Source organism: Epinephelus lanceolatus, chromosome 3 (assembly GCF_041903045.1).
Source record: "Epinephelus lanceolatus isolate andai-2023 chromosome 3, ASM4190304v1, whole genome shotgun sequence".
Classification (NCBI taxonomy): domain Eukaryota; kingdom Metazoa; phylum Chordata; class Actinopteri; order Perciformes; family Serranidae; genus Epinephelus; species Epinephelus lanceolatus.
In genome coordinates, this window is record NC_135736.1 from 41,324,609 (window position 1) to 41,346,471 (window position 21,863).

The 21,863-nt window shown below is 40.0% G+C and overlaps 1 protein-coding gene and 1 long non-coding RNA gene across 4 annotated transcripts; one reads left to right on the forward strand and one right to left on the reverse strand.

Moving 5' to 3' along the window:
• Window positions 1-225: 225 nt before the first annotated feature.
• On the reverse strand, window positions 226-3,903 carry LOC144462489 (uncharacterized). Its single transcript, XR_013490776.1, has 2 exons — window positions 3,775-3,903; window positions 226-489 (listed from the first exon to the last, which is right to left on the reverse strand). It is a non-coding gene; the product is annotated as an uncharacterized LOC144462489 (long non-coding RNA).
• Window positions 3,854-19,187, forward strand: LOC117254971 (beta-1,3-galactosyltransferase 5-like). Of its 3 annotated transcripts, XM_078166380.1 has the most exons (3): window positions 3,854-4,027; window positions 6,897-7,338; window positions 13,972-19,187. In XM_078166380.1, the coding sequence occupies exons 2-3, from the start codon at window positions 7,236-7,238 to the stop codon at window positions 15,045-15,047; spliced, it is 1,179 nt and encodes a 392-aa protein (XP_078022506.1). In that variant the 5' UTR covers window positions 3,854-4,027; window positions 6,897-7,235; the 3' UTR covers window positions 15,048-19,187. The 3 variants fall into 3 exon arrangements, with proteins under 3 accessions (XP_078022506.1, XP_033479354.2, XP_033479355.2); XM_033623463.2 differs by lacking the exon at window positions 6,897-7,338; XM_033623464.2 differs by lacking the exons at window positions 3,854-4,027; window positions 6,897-7,338 and adding an exon at window positions 12,033-12,222.
• Window positions 19,188-21,863: the final 2,676 nt, after the last annotated feature.

Sequence of the window (21,863 nt, forward strand, 5' to 3'; positions counted from 1 at the left end):
ATGGTGGTGGTGATGAAAACATTCACACTCCACAGGGGAACTTGGCCCACAGTGGACTGCCTTACAGAGCCCAATTTACAAATTTACATTTCAGGCAAGTTATAGTATATGTAATTTAAGAACCTGTGACTGCAGTGAACTAATATACCAACTAATATTTACTACACATAGCCTACAATAGTTACTTGACACATATTACACACAAAGGCACATGAATACATAATATCTATTTGTCATGGGATTTATTTTTTAGGAGATCAATTTTTAGTCGGTAGTACTCCTCCTGTAGGCATAGAACTCTTTTCTGCTGTCTGAGGACATCCATTGTCATCTCCAATCTTCTGTCCTGCAGGGATGGTGTTGGAGCAGCAGGCAGGAATGGTGTTTGAGCAGCGGCAGCAGCAGCAGCAGCAGCAGCGGGCAGGCTGAACTGTGATGTTTCAGGCTGAGGGTCGTACACCTGGCCCCGGTTCCTCTGATGGCTCCATGCTACAGAAAGGGGAATACATTTAGTTTCTTTAATTATTGTTTTGTTTTCATTGATTTCGCAGAATGAGCATGTACAAGAGATATGAGAAATGGCTTATGTACTGAATAAATATTCCTAATATTTTGTTTACCTGCCTATTGATATATGAAAACACACTTCTACCTTTGTTGCATTTCATTGAGCTGCATCATTGAAGAGTCAATGCCTTCCCTCAGCCCGGTGATACTAACTTCTGACTGTCCCAGGACATTAAACACTGTTTCTGCAACCTGGGACAGCTGCTTAGCAGGTGGCCCACCCCCTAAAAAACAATCCAGTAACCAATATGTACACATTAATTATGTATTTAAATTTGCCAGCAGCTGTAAGTAAGTGGTATATCACTCAGCTTTGCGTGAAGATTCACGTTTGTGTGCTGCAATCTCCTCTCTTGCTTTCGACTGCAACACATACCACCTCTTCTCACACTCCTCACTTGTGCGCATAACCAGTGGAAAGGAGGCATTCATCTGTTGTGCTATATGATCCCATGCCTGCTTCTTGGCTTGTAGTGTGACACTGGGGCCAAATCTACCTCTCAAAACACTTTTATTCTCATTGACCAATTGAGCCAGAAGCAAACACTGTTCCTCTGTCCAGTTGGTTACTTCTTTTCTTCTCCATTGCTGTTTGCAGTTTGTGGAAGATTTGAATGCCAGCCAACACTGCTTCTTATAGGCCGGTTAGCAATCCCAGAAACTGATGAAAGCTGAGCCATTTTACTCTCGTTAATACCAAATGGATAAAGTGCAAAAATTACCAGCATGGTAAATGAATGTAAGCAAATAAATATAACTATCAGCATGTGAATACTGTGCAAGTGGGCCTGAGTTTTCACACATTTTGTAGGGTAATTTTAAAGTATAGCTTATTATTTATTTAACAGAGATTTTCTCTTTATGTAAAATATTATTTATAATTACACAGTCTTCATAGAGATTAGATTCTATGATTAAGTCTATTGATTTGACGGTCCATTCTATGCCCATTATCACCAAACGTGTATTTTTATCTAGCTTTTAGGATCAACCAATCACAACTTTTGAAATGATGACTCATACCTAGCAATGGGGTCAAGAGTCAGAGTTCTCTGAGAATGTTCTGGAATCACTCCTAAGCTAAGACTCCTTGCTAGGAATTTTCAGGCTAAGTTAGGAGCTCTCTGAGAGGATTCTCAGAATCTTTAGGAATACGGGCCCTGAGAAATAGGGTCCTGGATGGGAGAATTAATTCGAATTTCACTGAAATGTATTTACCATCAACGACCTGAGAGGGCTGTGTCCCCTGCATCACCTCTGAAATCCACACCTATGGTCAGTGCTACATCTATGCTGGCATAGACAGGCAAAGCAGTTTAGGAAAAACTGAAAAAGTGATCACAATAATCTATATTTAACACAGCTAAAATGTTTCACCATTACTTTTTTTTTATCAAGTATATGTATTCATCAGAGTGTGCTGTTTCACCTCTGTTGTTTGTGACGTCCACAGTCAGGATATCAAGTTGCATTCAGGGTCTGAGGTGTCTTGTTTGGTTACGCTCGACAGCTTCACTGTTCTTTCTCGATAACGTTGTCACCTTACCTTTGTTAGAGCATCATGTGTGAACTACACTGTACAGTTTGCAGGCAGCTGCAGGCAAACTTAGTTTTTATCAATATGGATATTTTGTCGCATAAATTGCTTCATTTCATCCTAAGAAATTTCTTCTATTTAATTTTTGTGTGATTTTGTTTTAAATATATATAATTCTGTTTTAAATGTTTTAACAATCCTTAATCTATGATGTAGTAATTTGTTTTGGATTAGGATTAATATGGCAAACAGTGACAAAATTCACATTGCAGTATCTGCAGTTTGTTTATGACCTGTGAAATCATTTGTTTCAGATTACACTAATTAGGTTTTGACAAATAAAAAGTTGAATTTAAGAAATTACATTATGACTAGTAAGACTGAAGTTACATTTGACATTAATTGATATAAACTGTATTGGACTTAATGTAAAGACAAAACTTACTATTATGCTACAGTGGGTGCAAAAGTATAAAAAGAAGGAATGGAAGACAAACTGAAATAACTTGTAAAATAACCTGGTTCATAATATCTTTGGATGATGATGAGAAATTGGTTAACACTGAAGTCAGTGTGACACCAGGTGGTGGAAAAAGCCTATTACAGCACGAGCATGTTCCAAAGACTGGTGTTTCATTTAATCTGTAAGGCTCATTTGATGGTTTTAGGGTGGATTTTATGGAGCATTTTATATAAATTGCCCATAATTGACCATGTAAATCGTTAACAAAAGGCAGACAGATCCCCAGAGTTGCAGCGCCTCTGTTGATTCTTCCATGCATGAAATATTACCATTGAAAAACAGTACGCTTTGAAATATGGCTGCTTTGTTGTTTCAGAAAAAAAAAATACATATAAATAAAAATAAATATAAATATAAATATACATATATATTTATATAATTATAGTTTTGCTTTTTGGAAAAGGAAATCTTGGTATTTCAAATAAAGTCAAGTAAATGCTTTTGTTATTTATTATCAATACGTAATAGACTTAACTCTAATAGAACCTTGCATCTATTTTTCCTTTTAGTGATGTGATGTATCATCATTAAACTTCAAATAACTGAGGCTTGAGCAAACTAATTTTTGATTAATTATATTCTCAATTAATAAACATGCACTTTGGTGTGCAAGATGTCAGAAAATTGGAAAAATTATATATATTTATACATTTATATTTTGCTTTTGGGAAAAAGGCATATTAAATTTTAGATACAAATGCATTTGTATGCATAAACTGGCTTAACTCAACGCAACTGACTAAACTCTGATAGAACCTTGTACCTATTTTTCCTTTTAGTGGTGTCATTAAACTTTAAATAATTAGGGTTGCAACTAACTTATTTATTTTTTTAAATGATTATTTTCTCAATTAATAAACATGCATTTTGGTCTTTAAAATGTCAGAAAATAGGGAAAATTAAGTAAGACAAATGCCTGATATTGTCAGGCAACCAATAAATATTTGCCAGTTTATAATAATAATAATAATAATAATAATAATAATGACTATTATTATTATTATTAATGTATTATTATTAATCTGTGGGTTGGCCAATTATTTTTTGTCTCTACTTGAATTCTCTGTCTACAAAATTTGAATGATATATGGCTGATTGAGGATCAATAACATTTAACAACAGGTTCAGGCAGTATCATGTATCTCACCCGGCTGAAAGGGTTACACCGGCAGGTGGGGGAACCAGGAAGTGCGGGCTGAGGTGATTCATGTGGGCGGTGTGCAGTCTCAGATAAAGGTGAGCTGATCGATGGCCGCTCTGAACCCGTCCGGTGTCATACCTGCGTTTATACACCAGTTTCTAAGGTCTGTGCTGTACCGGGACTTTTACTGCAGAGGAGAAGAGAAAAGGCAGCGGAGACAGGGAAGAGCTTTTAAAGTAAGGACGCGCATTAGTAACAGGTAAGTTATGGTAACGTGTGAGGAACGACGTGTGCTCAACCTTGCATTGTCACTTGGGTACCTGTAGTTACTCCATGATTCTGTCAGATAGGAAGAAACTTAACGGGAAAGTGTTAACTTTATTTATTCCAGCAGAGGATTAAATCATCTCAGTTTAACAGCAGATTCTTCTCAGGCACACCTCTCCGTTATTGTCTCGGGGCCGTAGCGGGTTTGTTCAAATAGTTTATCTGATTTAATAAGGTGGATTCGCCCTGGACAAATATCGCGTCTTTCCTGACAGACATTAGACATTAATGGGATAATATAAGAGATGTGACCCGCTGATGGATAACAACAGGTAGAAACAATCACAGGACACATTAAGCTGCCAGGGCGCTGATGTTTCAAGTCAAATAAATGAAACAGTAGTAAACTGATAACCACACTAAGTTATAATCAAGTAGGCCTACTGTAGGTTACTTCATTTATTCTACTCCTACTCCACTACATTTTTATTTTAGGAAATAATATAAGCTACTCTGTAGCTAGTTCACCATAGTATTTGACACTTAGGGGAGAGCGGGGTTGGTTGGGACATTTTTGTATCAACATGAAATAACCTTCTATCACTCACAGACTACTTGAAAAGCAACGGAAATAATTTGATCTTTGAACCAATAGAGGCGCCTGCTAAGAGTTTATCAAGTTTTTTTAGAGCCTAACCTAACGTGAAAGGCACAAATTTGTAAAATATACATACAAGGGGAGCATTTTTTGGTCCATCGCTGGAGCTTCTGCCTGCTCTCCTCCTGGTGAATAGTGTTCCAGCAACGAGGAGTGATGGGGGGTGATCTTGATATTGCATCTGATCAATGACGGGCAAAACATTTATTTCAACCACGGCAGCTCAGCATTGATTCCAATTTTCCTCAGTGGCCACTTGCGGTATTGCAATAAAATATCCCCTACAGACCAAAAAGCATTTTCCCCATAGCCCACCATTGTAAGAGACGTCTGTAAAACTGTTAACAGGATACCTCGAACTTCAAACAAGGCCACTTATGACTCTTTCTGTTATGATTTTTTGAGCAATGGAAGTTTAATATTCATAAAACTTTCCTGTGCTGAGAAAAATTATTTTAAAATCTATGATGTCATTGCATTGTGAGCCAAGCGGGAACTCACAGGCGGGGACGGAAACACTACTGTGCATATTCAATAAGTCGCATATCGTGGAAGTAAAGTTGGAAGCTAGAAACCTTTCTGGCATAAGTGCCACACAAGGAATTCCAATAAAACAAAATGGGCACCATCTTGGACTCTGGTATCTAGGTATTATTATACATCTATACATCAACATTTGCTTGTGAAAAACCTCGTAACTCTTTGTAATGTAGGTTTGATTGAAAAAATTGCAGTCTAAATTTGAACTCCCTTTATTTACAATGTCACTTGTTCACACATTTCTTTAAGAAAATGGAAAATTACATTTAGAAAGTACTGAGATATGGAATTTGGCTGTCTACTGTGTCTTCATTGCTGACACATGCTCATCCCTACATATAACATGCTAGGTATGCTTCTGAGTCTGCTCTTGATACGGGACGCCATGGTTAAGTTTGGAAAAAACATCATGTTTTGGCTCTACATTGGAAGTGAACACCAGGCTATCGAATGAAAGTTCGGGGTTTGTTGGACCCATCCACCACACATCTCACAGCTCCTTATATTATGTCTTTACCAGCAGCTTTTCATACTGACGCCACTCATCTGCGTATCATACTGCCACGACTGGTGCCGTCCGGCCAAGCAGAAACATGTCATAACACTGGGAAAAGTTCTGACTGCGGGGTTATAAAGTGGCACTGCCTTGCCGCGTATCATACTGCCACAAAAGGTGGCTTTTGGTGTCAGTGTCTGAGGCTGAAATCACTCACAAAGCGGCAGTATTTGACGACTTTGAAACGAGAATGGGCTGTTTTTACAGTGGCACCTATGAGCTCAATTTGGTTACCATAGGCTTAAGGTAGCCTAAAGGTTTATGTAGGCTACTGAGTTTGTTTCATCAGGCAAAATCAAAATCTGCCCACAGGGTTAAAATATAGGCCTACATGAAGGTAGTGCAGTAAACTGTGGCTCTTGTTTAATTGAAAAAGCCTTTGTCTCCTTTTTGTTGATTTGTAACTAGGTTCACACTCTCCGTGTCTATATATATGACGTGCAACGTACCCTGGGTGTGTTGGTTGTTGACTTTCTGGGACGCCATGCCAACTTCAGCCTGTTACATGCATTGCCTGTTTTGAAAATACACTTCCTGTTTCACAGGAAATGTACAGTTTGCATACAGTCTTTTTCAAAATAGATGTATTACGTCGGTACAACAGACAGATTGATGTTTATTTTCCTTCAACAACAAATGCACATGGTTAGGTTTTGCTAACACACATGTGGTTAGGTTTTAAAGAAAGCAACAAGGTTTGGCTTCACATTCATACAAGAGGCGAACACCGGCCTCCGTGTTGAAAGTCGGTGACTGTGGGACCCATCCACCACTCCGACCATCCACCCTACTTGGGTTTTTCGCACCTTTAACTTATGTTGTGGTCCGGCCCCCTTTTCCCCCAGATGACATCAGGCATTGTCACACACTGACAGCAACCAGCTGCATATCATGCTGACGTTAAAGGACGTTTTTTCGTCAACATATAGTATGGAAGTCACTGCCCATTTGGACTGCTTGAACTGTAATAAATAATATGTTTACATGTTCCATCCATTCAGACGCTGCATGCCGTGTTGAAACAGTTTGCATGTTATTATCATACTGTGTGTGATCTGTCAGTGTCCTTGACACCTGACACCTGTCCACCTGCCTACCTGTTCTCAGGTCCATGTCATTGGTCTGACAGCCCATTGGTCCGACATCCCATTAGTCCGACGGTCTGCAGTGCTGAACGGCTCCCGGCGGACGTATTTCTAACTTGATGGTGCGCCGTGACCGGCTCTGGGTCAGCTGAGAAAGGCTTGAGGCGAAGCAGGCTCACAGCTTATGTGTTTGTCACTTTCTTTTTCATTTTAACCCACACCATGATCTTTTTCTGACCCTAACCAAGTGGTTTTTGTGCCTAAACCTAACCAGACCTTAACCACAGGGCATCATGATGATTTCGGAACGGACTTCAGAACAGTGGGTTTAATATGGTCGGAACAATGGGATGTTGGACCAATGGGCAGTTCCCCCTGTTCTCACCCCCGGCTTTCTGAAGCTTGGTGCACGGGCGTTTCCTGCAAAGGTGACAGGGTGGCACAGAGGTCTCTGGGAGCTCCCGGTAATAACCTTTTATTTTACGGATCATACACCTGAGTTCACGAACATGTCTGATATTATTAGATAAATGTGACAGCAGATGCTGTATTCACACATCAGTGACGATGGTGCTTTGCTGTGCTGGGGACATGTCTTTTCTTTTCCCCTGATAATGCTACGTAGTTATAAAATGATTGTGAATTTGGCTTGATAAAGTTTTGTTCCTGCTACCGTGCAGCCATAGTGGAAACTATAAAACAATACTTCCCTAACTGCTCCTGGGTAACTGTTTCAATCGTTCCAGGGAGAGCAGACACACTTTCGACTCCTGACAGCTAACACTAGCACGAACAGATAGACTGGAAAATTAGCTTTCCAACAATATGTTTTTTGGCATAACTAAAACTGAATGGTAGAAGGAAAATTACAAAAGAGAAAAAATGTACTGACAGACTGTAGATTTTAAAACTGTGAATAAAATGTGAGGACTAGTCAGCAGGTCTTTAAAGTTAAAGTGAAGAGGGTGTGGAGCATGGTGAATGGTGTCTGCATGGTACTAGTTGTACTTTTACTAAAGTAGCATAATGAATTCAGGACTTTAACTTCTAATGGGCAATTCTGGCACATTGAGTTTGTACTTTACCAAAGTTAAGTATCAAAATACAAACTTCTCCACCACTGCTGATAACATAAATACCATGGCTGCTGAGTTATTAACTTTATGAGCAGTGCTTGTTTAAGATATGGCTTGAAACCACTTTTGCTGACATTGGCGTTACTTCCTCATTAAACCCTAACCCTAACCCTTCTTTTGCTCTGCGGGGCAGGGCAGCTTTATTTGTGTGGCATGTTTTATACACCAGGGCTGTTCAAAGGAGTAAAATATAAAACAACATAGGATACAGATTTACAATAAAAGAGTATAGAGAGAAAATTTAATAAGTAAAATTAATTACTCAATTATTAACAATGCAAAACAGCATTAAAACAACAAAAGTGTAGACAAGGGGTGCTAAAATAAAAAAAATATTTGAAGTGGTTTAAAAATAAGTTTGCAGTCAAAATGTCTATTTTTGATTTTTTTTTTCCTTATTTAAACCAGTACCTAAAGGATGAAGCAAAGTGTTAAAGTGATAACCCTTCCATTTGCCACAAACAAAGCCTTCATATTTGATGGAGATGACAACATACGAAAGTGAAGCCATTGTTAAACTATGTAAAGAAATATTTTTTATTTTTGTTTGCAAAAAGTCATTTACAATCACAGACAAATAAAGTCACCAGTCCAACAAATGTTTTTTTATCATTAAATGAAGAAAGGTCATGAAGAATCCAAGCTAATAAAACAATGCTAATAATGTTATCTTCTGAACTGTTACAGTGCGGGTTCTCCAACTAGAATATAAGATAAAACCTTTAAGGGTGGGGTTTTAAAATATACATAACAGAGGGTGAATCAATGTGGTGGTCATTTACTGTAAGAAGACTAGGGATGCATGATATTGGATTTTTTGCCGATATGCCGATATGCAACAACTCATTGACTGATAACCTATACCGATGTTGATATATCCACTTTTTCCCGCCTAATTTTAGTGATCATTAAGTGTTTCTGATAGATTTTTTTTTAAGCCAGAATTGACTGATACTGATGACGTATTGATGCTATCAACGTGTTGGCCGATTCTGATATTATCATTAGGCATGTCCCGATCCGATCATGTGATCGGAAATCGGGGCCGATCACGTGGTTTCAGACTTGATCGGAATCGGAAGTTACATCCCAATCAGGGATCGGATATAGGCCTATGACTTATCAGATACATGTCAGGGTTTTCCCTATTTGTCTAAAGCAAGACGGGCCGCATGGGGGGCGTTCAGATGTAGCTCTTTTGCACTCTCAAACCCATTACTTTTACTGTAGACGTGCGTCATGTGCGCTCATAACCCAAAGCGACGCCAGCGGCACGCCTTCGGTGCAATGCGCTTGTTTTTCGTGCACGTCCGTGTGTGTGTGGCTGCGTCATCGCGGACATGTAACGATATGAAATGACGGCGCTTGCGAGAGTGTGAGAGACGATCGTCCGTGTCATCGTGTCAGCTGACTGTTTAGTACGTGTGTGTGGCTGAATTGTTTCACTGCTGACTTCCAAGCAGCTGTTGTTGTTGATGTTTGAGCGCTACAGACCCCAGCAGCAACAACAGTCACTGCAGCTTTTACTGAGAGCGAGTCAGACATAACGCATGTGAGACAGACACACGGACAGACTGCGCAGATGTCGCGGACATCGTTAAACTTCTCACACTGTTGTGTGACGGCAGATACAGAACCAGGTATTTATTTAAAGTTAGAGAGGGAGAAGGAGTGAGGTGAGCTGGGTGAGGGAGGGAGGGAGGGAATGAGGGAGGGAGGAGCGAGGTGGGGGCAGACAGGCAGGTGAGGGAGGGATAAAGGGAAAGAGGCTGGTGATTGAGAAAGGCATGATAAGCTATTTTATTTTTGACCAAATGTTCTTGTTGTTGACTAATGGATAATTGAATTAATATTATGATACAGTTAATCTACAGTAAAAAATTTTACTGCATTGCCAAAGTATCGGATCGGGACTCGGTATCGGCAGACACTCAAAATCAAATGACTCGGACTCGGACTCGGGGGCAAAAAAATGTGATCGGGACATCCCTAATTATCATGCATCCCTAAAGAAGAGTTCAGAAGTACTGGTAGTGTATGCCATTGCATTCTTAGTCCGCTTCATTCAGACATTGTTAGTCCTCCACTGATGTATCGCCAGTGTTGTGCTAGTTACTGAAAAATAGTAACTAGTTACCCTTAGTAGTTGCTTCATTAAAAAGTAACTCAGTTAGTAACTCAGTTACTTTAATCAAAAAGCAATGCATTACTGAGAAAAGTAACTTTCTAGTTACCCCCCCCCCCCCCCCCCCCCCCCCCCCCAAAAAAAAAACAAAAAACTGGACTTTGGTCTCTCGTCTTGGCTTGCCATCACGCCATGACTGTGACGCATGCGCACTAGTGTCATCTATACTCTGAGTACGACCTGGCTGTAGATGACTGACTTGGGACGCTAGAGGGCGCTAGGTGCCACAAAGAAGACAACATTGCTAAGAAGGAACATGTTTTGGGAAACTCAGCCCTGCAGCCCAAAACCTTCCCTAACTGTATTGGGTCGTAGCTACATCGCCTAAGAGACAGGGGATGGAGTTTAACCAAGGGACTGTTAGACTACATGCAACCGTCTTCTACAGTGGAGTCACTCGCTGTCAGGCAGCTAAATGTTTTACAACTACGGTACTTGGAAACAAATATGGAAAATGAGCTAAAAGTTTCCTCGGGATAACAATGGATATCACGTCACTGGATATAACGTTACTGGGACTAAAAATATACCGAAGCGCTACCACTTAATGTAACGTTACAGTATTGTGGTGAGGCCAGCAGGTCGACAGTGACTTCAGAGATGGTGAGAGACGTGTTTAATCAATTGTTCATATACCTTTGTCTGACTTGACTATCTTTTATTGTTCAGGGCTAAAATGTTTTAGTGAAAGGGAACTTCAGTTTGTGAAGGAATACTGCATGCTGCACGCCGTTTTAAAACCTGGCCAAAAATAATAGAGTAACGCACAGTTTGGTAATGGTAACTGAGTTACTGAATTTAAAAACTAACGCGTTAGAGTATTAGTTACTGCCAAAACTAACAGCGTTACTGTAACGCGTTACTTTAACGCGTTACTAATAACGTGTTACTGCCCAACACTGTGTATCGCACAACTGGACCTGAAGCTACTCCACAGATTCAAATTTTACATTCAAAGTTATGACATAAACTAAACAAACCTATGGATGAGTCTCATAATCAGAGCTGAAGCAATTAGTCAGTGAATGACTCACTGTTACCAGCCTCCCAAATGTAAAGATTTGCTGATATATACAGACATACAGACATTTTAAGACATGACATTGTGAGAAGGAGTGAATGTGTTGGATGGTGGTTGGATAGGTCAAATCACTGTGGAGAGTCCGGTCAGAACTCTGGGTTTGTCTTTACAGATAGCAGTTCCAATAATCAGGCCTTATTGCAGTTAAGAGTTCTTTTATTTTACTTTAATTGGGATGATGGGACTTGCGGTCGTAAGAATACATTTACCGAAAAATATACAGTGTACTTGTAACTCAGGACATCTGCAATATCCCAATAATAAACCTAGTAAGTACATCTATGACTCTTGGTGTCAGGTGAGGTTATCTCACTGCACAGTTCTAACTTTGGGTTCTTAAACCTTGTAAGGCACATTGTCCTTAATTGTTTTGACATTACGAAGACTCAACAATAATCATAATATAACGGATTCTTCCTCTGTTTCAACAAAAAATTGTGGCTGAAATAAATAATTGTACCTGATAAATTGGCAAGTGTTATTTGACACAGTTAAATGTTAGACTATTGTATGATTAATCAAGAAAATAATGGGCAGATTTATTGACAATGAATATAATATAGTTTCAGCCCCACACAAGACATTAACAGTCGTTACCTTGGACGGTATGAAATGTACTGGTCTTGTATTTCATGTTAAGAAAGGTGTTTCCTGGCTTTACAGCGTCCTACCCTAAATAGAATCTAATTTGTCAACTCGTGTCTAAACGTTGAGCATCTGCTTGCATGCTGTCATCATTCAGTTTTCATACAGTGTGGGAGGGCAGATGCGGAACTAAGTGTGATTTATAACATAAACAGGATGTGAGGGTAATTGTTCCGTGGTCACAGCTAAGAGCTTCTTTGGCGGCGTGTTGGTGATGCTCGGTTTGTGAAACCATCGCAGGATACTTAAGCTTTTTGTATCGCTGTCATGGGTGACATATGTGTGGTGTGGAATAAGCGCAGTGAGTATGAAATTGGAGAGTTGAAGTAAAAGAGAAAGAAAGCCTTCGCCAGTCACAGGACAAAGCTACTACTTCCTTAAAGTTAACGCCATGGCATGATTTTACTTTCCTTGCATCACTAAAGAAGTGCTTCCTACAGATTGTATATGTAATACTTATCAGAATAAAACTGCTAAAACGTGTTAAAAATAGAGTGATGGGGGTAATGGTGTGCATCTCCTTCTGGGTTCGTTTGATATACACAGTGGGATATAATGCACCTTGCTCAAAAACCCACCCAATGCACTGGGTGGATGTTTGAGCAAGGAAGATACATTTTCACTGAAATCCTGCTGACTGAATATGTTTCACCTCAGAGTTCTGTGTTAGCCATTTAAGGTTGATATTTTCAACACAATTGTGCAGGCGCATATTCCTCTAAACAAAACCACACTGACACTTCCTGCAGGGTTATAGGCTCAGTGGAAGGCGGAAACCTTGAACGTCCAAACCACTAATTCCATAAAATGAAAAAAAAACCCCAACAAACTGTGTTTTTAAAATAAGTGAACACTTTGCCGTCAAAGTTAATATTGTGTCTTAATACATGTTTAGATGTGTCATTATATTATTATTTTACCAAAATCAAGCTCAAATTATGAGTTACAAGGTTTTTGATAAGCAAATGAGATAGATGAATAATAATGCCTAGATGCTGGAGGCCAAGATGGTGCCTGTCCAGTTTAATGGAATTCCTTGCCTGGTGCATATGTCTAAAAAGTTTCCGGTTTTTGGCTTTACTTTCACGACATGCAACTTACCCGTCCATGAGTTCCAGCTCGGCTCATAGACTTTACATTGTGATGATGTCACAGATTGTTTTTCTCAGCTCCGGTTAAGTTTTATGAATATAAAACCTCCATCGCTCAAAAATTCATAATAGAAAGAGTTATCAATTAATTCAATCAGTTTTATTTAAAAAAAAGCCCAATATCACAAATCACAATTTACCTCACAGGGCTTTACAGCATACAACATCCATCTGTCCTTAGGACCCTCGCAGCGGATAAGGAAAAACTCCCCTCAAAAAACCCTTTAACGGGAAAAAAAATGGTAGAAATAATTGACCTTTGAAGTTTGAATTGTCCTATCAACAGTCTTACAGATGTATTTTACAGTGGTGGTGTATAGAGAAGATGCTTTTTGGGCTGTAGGGTATTTTTTTTGTTGTTGCAGTGGCCACTGGGGAAAATTGGAAGCGAGGTTGAGCTCCTTTCCTGGGGGCCTGGATGAGATGCATGTATTGTCCGTCACTGATTAGAACAACCACATTTGGGGCAGGAATTGCATGGCATTACTTTATCATCAACCCCAGGCAGGCAGAAACTGCAGTGATGGACCAGCAGCGTGGCTGTTACAACATATTAAGGCATTAAGAACTGTGCTGAAGTTGATAGTTTCTGCATTGGTACAATTCTAAAAACTTTTGGGCAAAACAAACAAATAACAACACCAGTAAACAAGCACCATTTAGTTGCCACCCAAAGGAACACTATGGGTCAGATCTGTGGTTGTAAATCAATGCCCAGCAGTTGGCTGAAGGCAGGGCTATGGTGGTAACTGAAGAAGCTGTTGTACAAAGAAATAAAGATAGCATTGATCATGTAATAGTGTATTACTTTTGCTCTGAGGCTGTTTCTCTGTCAGAATTACATTTGCTGAGAAAAGTGCTGCTATCATGTTCTAAATGTGAGTCTCTTTTCTGTGTAGCTTTAATGGAGAACGGAAGGAGACACTTAAAACACATCTTTATCTGCGTCCTGGGAGCAGTTACAATCTTCTTCATCTATCTCAACTATGACTGGGAGTTGGTAAGCAGGGATTTTCCAGCAGCAGCGTCATCATCATTATCATCGTCATCATCACCATCATCACCATCATCACCATCATCATCAACATCATCAACATCATTATCAGCGGCAGCAGAGCCACGATGGGAGGATCCTGGGCCGTATCATGTGGCCTATCCACGAAACTACAAATTCATCATGGATGACACGCTAACGTGTAAGAACACAACTCCTTTCTTGGTCCTGATGGTTCCAGTTGCACCCAGTGACATAGCAGCTAGGGACACCATTCGGAAGACATGGGGGAATGAGAAACTGGTCCTGGGTCAGCTGGTCGAGACCCTCTTCATCCTGGGCCTGCCTGGGGGAGCTGATGCTGAGCAGCAGGAGAAGCTCAGACAGGAGAACCTGCAGCATCATGACCTGATCCAGAGTAACTTCCAGGACAGCTACCGCAATCTGACCATCAAGACTATGATGATGCTGGAGTGGCTGGCTGCGCACTGTGTCAATGCTTCCTATGTCATGAAGATTGACTCTGATATGTTACTGCATGTCCCGAATTTGGTTAAACTGTTGCTGAGTCCCAGCACAGCCAAAGAAAACTACATGACAGGTTTGGTGTGGTGGCACAGCCCGGTTTTAAGAAATCCGTTCAACAAGTTCTACATGCCCAGAGGAGTGATTGCTGAGTCGGAGTACCCCCCATATCCTCTGGGCATGGCCTACGTCATGTCCCTGGACCTGCCTGCCAAGATCCTGTCAGTCTCTCCTCAGATTAAACCTATCTACATTGAAGATGCCTACCTGGGTATGTGTCTGAAACGCCTGGGCATTTCCCCCACCGACCCTCCTGAAAATACAATGTTCATTGTCGACCCCAGGCATCCTCTGAGCAGCTGCAGCCTTTCAAAAGTGATTGCTGTGACAACGACAAGCATCCCACAGATGATGAGTTACTGGGAGAGGAGCAGACAGCCAGAAGCTAAATGCTGAACTTTATTAAGTTTACCAAGACTGAATTTAGATTTTTTTTTTTTTTTTTTACTAAACCTGACAAATATTTAACATTAATTAAAATGAAGCATATGTATTTTCTTTGCAAAGATCATGGAATACATTGCCCCTTGGTTTGACTTTTTTTTGTATGAAGGACAAAACAGATGTAAGAGTTTGAACCCAAAACTTTGTTTTTATCAAATGTCCTTTCAGTCAGATGAGCCTCAGAGACTTTCTGAGCTGCATCAGCTCTCATACACAGATAAGAACATCTGCTGGATCCTAAATTATAAATAGTAAACATAAAGACTGATTCCATACATCATCACATTGTCAATTTTTAAGTTCAACATTTTTTACGTTATTTTGCCAGCCAGTTTGAAATAAGTGTTAAACTCACAACCATTGAGTAAGGTAGCTTTCTTTCAGCAGGTTGAACTCAGACTGCGTAAAATAATGGAGGTAGTCAACAGGACTAGATACTAGTGTACTTCTGTTTTGAAGCCTCGACTTTGGCATTTTGGCCGTCCCCATCTTGGTTCTTTGGAGCCGTAAGTGATCTTATTTGGAGGAGAGGGTGAAGCTAATCCTAACAGAGCTACTAACTTGGTTAATACGGTGCATTAGCAGCTGCGGTTAACTGTGATAATGCAAATTTTCTGTGAAAATCAGGCTTAAAAGCATTAAAACAAAATGTATGTACTGGAAAATCTGAATATCGGACCCCTTAAAGGTCTTTTAGCACAACCAAATGCTGAGCAAGACTTTTTTAGGCTATCAGAATGTTATAATAAACTTTCATGAACTGAAAACGCAGTGGAATAGTGAAAGCTATGGCTACATCTATACTCTTTGAAGTGGCCTGCCCACAGCAGAAATAAACGTAACATAAATATAAATGTTTACAGCCTGATACAAAAAACAGTTTCGGTCTTGATAGCTTGTGTCAACATCCATGACTACGGTGGCTTAGTTCAATCAATCAATCAATCAATCAATCAATCAATCAAACTTTATTTGTATAGCACTTTTCATACATTAAAAATGCAGCACAAAGTGCTTCACAGAATAAAAACATACAACAAAAATATTACATACATAATGTTCTCACTTTTGGAACAATTAAAAGGCCGGTGCCGGAGGACCTCAGGATCCGCGAGGGTTGATATGATAAAAGCAGGTCAGATAAATAAGATGGCCCAAGACCGTTAAGACATTTAAAAACTAATAAAAAGAACCTTAAAATCGATCCTGAAACACACGGGGAGCCAATGCAGCGATTTTAAAACTGGTGTAATGTGCGCCCGCCCTCTGGGCGTGTGTGTCATCTGCATAACTGTGGAAGCTGATGCCGTGCCTCCTGAAGACGTCCCCAAGGGGAAGCATATATAGATTAAAAAGAAGTGGACCTAAAATTGACCCTTGGGGCACCCCACACCTGATTTCATGCGTTCTGGAGGAACATGTATCCATACTTACAAAGAAACAACGATCTGTGAGATAAGAGCTGAACCAGTTAAAAACAGTACCAGAGAGGCCCACCAGGTTTCTGAGTCTGTTTAATAAAATTTGGTGATCTACTGTATAAAAGGCAGCGCTTAGATCCAGTAGTACCAAGGCTGTGAGTTTTGTGAATCAACATTAAACCTGATATCATTTAAAATCTTTAAAAGGGCTATCTCTGTACTGTGGTTCATCCTAAAACCAGACTGATATTTCTCTAAAATATTGTTTCCTTTTAAAAAATAATTTACTTGGTTAAAAACCAGTTTTTCTAAAATCTTACTTAAAAACAGTAAGTTGGATACAGGTCGGTAATTATTAAAAGTGTTGGGATCTAAATTACTCTTCTTCAGAAGGGGCTTCACCGCCGTTTTGAAGGCAGTGGGGAAGACACCCGTCTGAAGAGAGTAATTTACTATATTTAAAATCTGTTCCTCAAAGAATCTGTAAAACGTTTTTAAAAGTGATGTGGGAATCGGATCTAAAAGGCAGGTTGTTGGGTTTACCTGGGAGAAAACTCGACCAAGTGTCCTTGCATCAACCAGGGCAAAACTCTCCAGTGTTTCCACAGGTAAAAGCAATGATCCAGGTGTGTTAAAAATTACATTCTGTTGGTATAAAAGACTGGATCTGATGTCATTGATTTTACTTCTGATGTGGTCTGCAAAGTCCTCACAGAGGGCATCTATTGAAATCTTGGCTGTATTTTTAAAATTGGTGCTAGTAGTTACACACATTTAAGGGCGAGGCTGCTTGAACAACAGGCTTACTGTGAGGCATAACTAGTCTGTGACGTCAGATGCCGAATACAGCCGATGGGTTCTGTGAATGGGTTACAGACTGTTCACAGACCCAGGGCCAAGTTCACCATGTGGTGTTTGGGGTAATTTGATATATAGCAAATTGTCAGTGCTGTACACACCACAGACAGCACAATATAAACAGAAATTACAGGAACATTTAAGGTGACACCTGCATTATTACATCATTTTGAGGCCCCATCTTGTAAAGGAGCCATGATTTTAAATTAACTGTGTTATCTATATGGCACATGCAAGTTACTACAAGCCAGTTACTAACACCTAACGATTTCTGCCCTGGTGCCCCCTAGAGGGTTAATAGTATTTTCATCTATAAGGTCCTCCTCTCTAAGTTGTAGAGCTCATCATTCTTAGTGGAGTTCAAAGTGAACAACAATGACACCACAGATCGCATTCATTCATTTTCCACAACCACATCTGTGCGGGGTTCCGGAGCTTATCCCAGCTGACATTGGGCGAGAGGCAGGGTACACACTGGACAGGTCGCCAGACTATCACAGGGCTGACACATAGAGACAGACAAGCATTCATGCTCACATTCACACCTACGGACAATTTAGAGTTATGTCTTTGGACTGTGGGAGGAAGCCAGAGTACACAGAGAAAACCCACGCTGACATGAGGAGAAGATGCAAACTCTGCACAGAAGTGCTCCCCCTGGGTTCGAACCAGGAACCCTCTTACTGTGAGGTGCCAATGCTCACCACTGCACCACCGTGCCACCTACCACAGGCTAACTTAAAAAGTTCCTCATACCAGCACTGAACTGGTAAAGACCTCACCAGTGAGATACACTGCAAAATGCTCTGATCAGAGACACTCATTCCTCTGAGGGGCCTTAACGTTGTGCTTGTTAGCACTGTTAATGATAATTGTGGCTGTTTAGTGTGTGTGTGTGTGTGTGTGTGTGTGTAGGTGATGATTACTTTGACTGAACTGTCTTGCTGTGATGTATATATATATATATATATGTTCTGTTCACACATTTCTCTTGTAAGTGACCTTAATCTCAAAAAGACTACCAAAGTAAAGCTCAGCTGCTGAATGTTAAAGAACAATACTTTTATGTTCAGACTTTTGTAAAAAATAAAGGGAGTGTGTCTCAGTGGCCATGAAAGTCTCAAGTAAATGCTAATGCTGTGATGTAGTGCTCCTATAGTGATGTTTCTATCTGGAAAATGATTTTTAGGTTTCAACAAGGAGACAGGATTTGTACTAAAGTTGTTCAGTAAACAAGTTTCATGTAAGCCAATTTTGATATGCCAAATTCTGTACTCTTGGGACAGAATACAACAAAATATACTGTCACATACTGTCATACTGTTATACTACAGACATGTTACCACTCATGTCATTGCAGAGTTTAAGTTGTAATATGATCTGTTATGTGTCATGTATAGGAAATGTAATGTTACAGTATGAAGGAGTTGTCCAAGATTGTAAAAAGGTGATTTTAATCTGTAAAATCAAACTTGTTTCGTACTTCAGGAGATCATTCCTCCTGTATCCACATTACTCAGCTGCTCTCAGGGAAAGTTCTCATCTTTGTGAAGGAGTTTCCTTCTAAAAGTATATATCCATCATTTCAACAATGTTAAATGTTCAAGATTTTGATCTTCTGTGAATACTGTGACGATTCATAGTGGCACAAAACACATTCACTGTACTCTATCTGCTTCATGAATGAGATTGTTTACGTTTTCACTTTTCAGAAAAAGCTCCTCTCAGGACTATTCCTTCATGGGAGCAAGAACTGTATCGCCAATCTGTCTTGCACTTTCAAAAAAAATCCAACACTATCTTCTAACATATACAGTACAGGCCAAAAGTTTGGACACACCTTCTCATTCAATGCGTTTTCTTTATTTTCATGACTATTTACATTGTAGATTCTCACTGAAGGCATCAAAACTATGAATGAACACATGTGGAGTTATGTACTTAACAAAAAAAGGTGAAATAACTGAAAACATGTTTTATATTCTAGTTTCTTCAAAATAGCCACCCTTTGCTCTGATTACTGCTTTGCACACTCTTGGCATTCTCTCCATGAGCTTCAAGAGGTAGTCACCTGAAATGGTTTTCCAACAGTCTTGAAGGAGTTCCCAGAGGTGTTTAGCACTTGTTGGCCCCTTTGCCTTCACTCTGCGGTCCAGCTCACCCTAAACCATCTTGATTGGGTTCAGGTCCGGTGACTGTGGAGGCCAGGTCATCTGCCGCAGCACTCCATCACTCTCCTTCTTGGTCAAATAGCCCTTACACAGCCTGGAGGTGTGTTTGGGGTCATTGTCCTGTTGAAAAATAAATGATCGTCCAACTAAACGCAAACTGGATGGGATGGCATGTCGCTGCAGGATGCTGTGGTAGCCATGCTGGTTCAGTGTGCCTTCAATTTTGAATAAATCCCCAACAGTGTCACCAGCAAAACACCCCCACACCATCACACCTCCTCCTCCATGCTTCACAGTGGGAACCAGGCATGTGGAATCCATCCGTTCACCTTTTCTGCGTCTCACAAAGACACGGCGGTTGGAACCAGAGATCTCAAATTTGGACTCATCAGACCAAAGCACAGATTTCCACTGGTCTAATGTCCATTCCTTGTGTTTCTTGGCCCAAACAAATCTCTTCTGCTTGTTGCCTCTCCTTAGCAGTGGTTTCCTAGCAGCTATTTGACCATGAAGGCCTGATTGGCGCAGTCTCCTCTTAACAGTTGTTCTAGAGATGGGTCTGCTGCTAGAACTCTGTGTGGCATTCATCTGGTCTCTGATCTGAGCTGCTGTTAACTTGCGATTTCTGAGGCTGGTGACTCGGATGAACTTATCCTCAGAAGCAGAGGTGACTCTTGGTCTTCCTTTCCTGGGTCGGTCCTCATGTGTGCCAGTTTTGTTGTAGCGCTTGATGGTTTTTGCGACTCCACTTGGGGACACATTTAAAGTTTCTGCAATTTTCCGGACTGACTGACCTTCATTTCTTAAAGTAATGATGGCCACTGGTTTTTCTTTAGTTAGCTGATTGGTTCTTGCCATAATATGAATTTTAACAGTTGTCCAATAGGGCTGTCGGCTGTGTATTAACCTGACTTCTGCACAACACAACTGATGGTCCCAACCCCATTGATAAAGCAAGAAATTCCACTAATTAACCCTGATAAGGCACACCTGTGAAGTGGAAACCATTTCAGGTGACTACCTCTTGAAGCTCATCGAGAGAATGCCAAGAGTGTGCAAAGCAGTAATCAGAGCAAAGGGTGGCTATTTTGAAGAAACTAGAATATAAAACATGTTTTCAGTTATTTCACCTTTTTTTGTTAAGTACATAACTCCACATGTGTTCATTCATAGTTTTGATGCCTTCAGTGAGAATCTACAATGTAAATAGTCATGAAAATAAAGAAAACACATTGAATGAGAAGGTGTGTCCAAACTTTTGGCCTGTACTGTATATATATATAAAAAAAAGTAAGATTAAACACAAATTACATAAATGTTTTTTACTGCAAATGTATTTGTGGGCACACTACATCAAATGCCAGATGGAAAAAACAAAACCTTACATGACACTGCAGAGCGGTATTCTCAGTGAAGGTTTCTGTTGTGCTTGTGTACCATATTTTGCATCATTGTCAATTAAAGTGTGTGTTTTATTTTTTGCCTATCTCACTGCCTTCAACATATGTGAATACTTAGCAATGTCCTTAATGTTAAAGGGATAGTGCACCCAAAAATGAAAATTCAGCCATTATCTACTCACCCATATGCCGAGGGAGGCTCAGGTGAAGTTTTAGAGGACTCACAACACTAGATCCAAGGGGAGAGGAGGTGGCAACACAACTCTACCTAATGGAGGCTGATGGTGCCCCAGATTCAAACATCCAAAAACACATAATTGAAACCACAAAATATCTCCATACTGCTCGTCCGTAGTGATCCAAGTGTCCTGAAGCCCCGACATAAAACGTTGTTTGGAAAAACGTCATTTGAACTCTAGCTACAGACTACAATGAGGCTAAATGAGGTTTTATGTCGGGTGAGCGATGTGAGGACTCTAAAACTTCACCTGAGCCTCCCTTGGCATATGGGTGAGTAGATAATGGCTGAATTTTCATTTTTGGGTGCACTATCCCTTTAATATTCAAATATACTCAACATGCCCCCTCAAGATATGATAAAAAAAATACAAAGAAAAAAGCTGTTGTACTATTACAGAAAACTACATAGCCTGTAATAATCATAAGCAAATGTAATTATATATCATTCATTAACTTAACAAACTGCCATTATTATTACTACTGGTTTTAGTATTATGGTGGACTGCACTTCTCCATGTGGTTTGTCCAGCTGGTGTTGCCATACCCCATCTGAAACTGTCGCTCTACTGCAGTGGGTACAATCAATGTCAAACACTGCTCTGTCTCATTATTTCATTACTTTAAAATGTATTGAAAAGTTGGAAACTAGGATGTAATATGAGTGTTGCGTAGGCCATA

Excerpts from the sequence above, each read along its gene's own strand:
- LOC117254971 (XM_078166380.1), top strand. The coding sequence starts at position 7,236 with ATGGGCAGTTCCCCCTGTTCTCACCCCCGGCTTTCTGAAGCTTGGTGC. Across the intron at positions 7,339-13,971 it reads GAGGTCTCTGGGAGCTCCCG|CTTTAATGGAGAACGGAAGG; the intron begins GTAATAACCTTT and ends TTTTCTGTGTAG.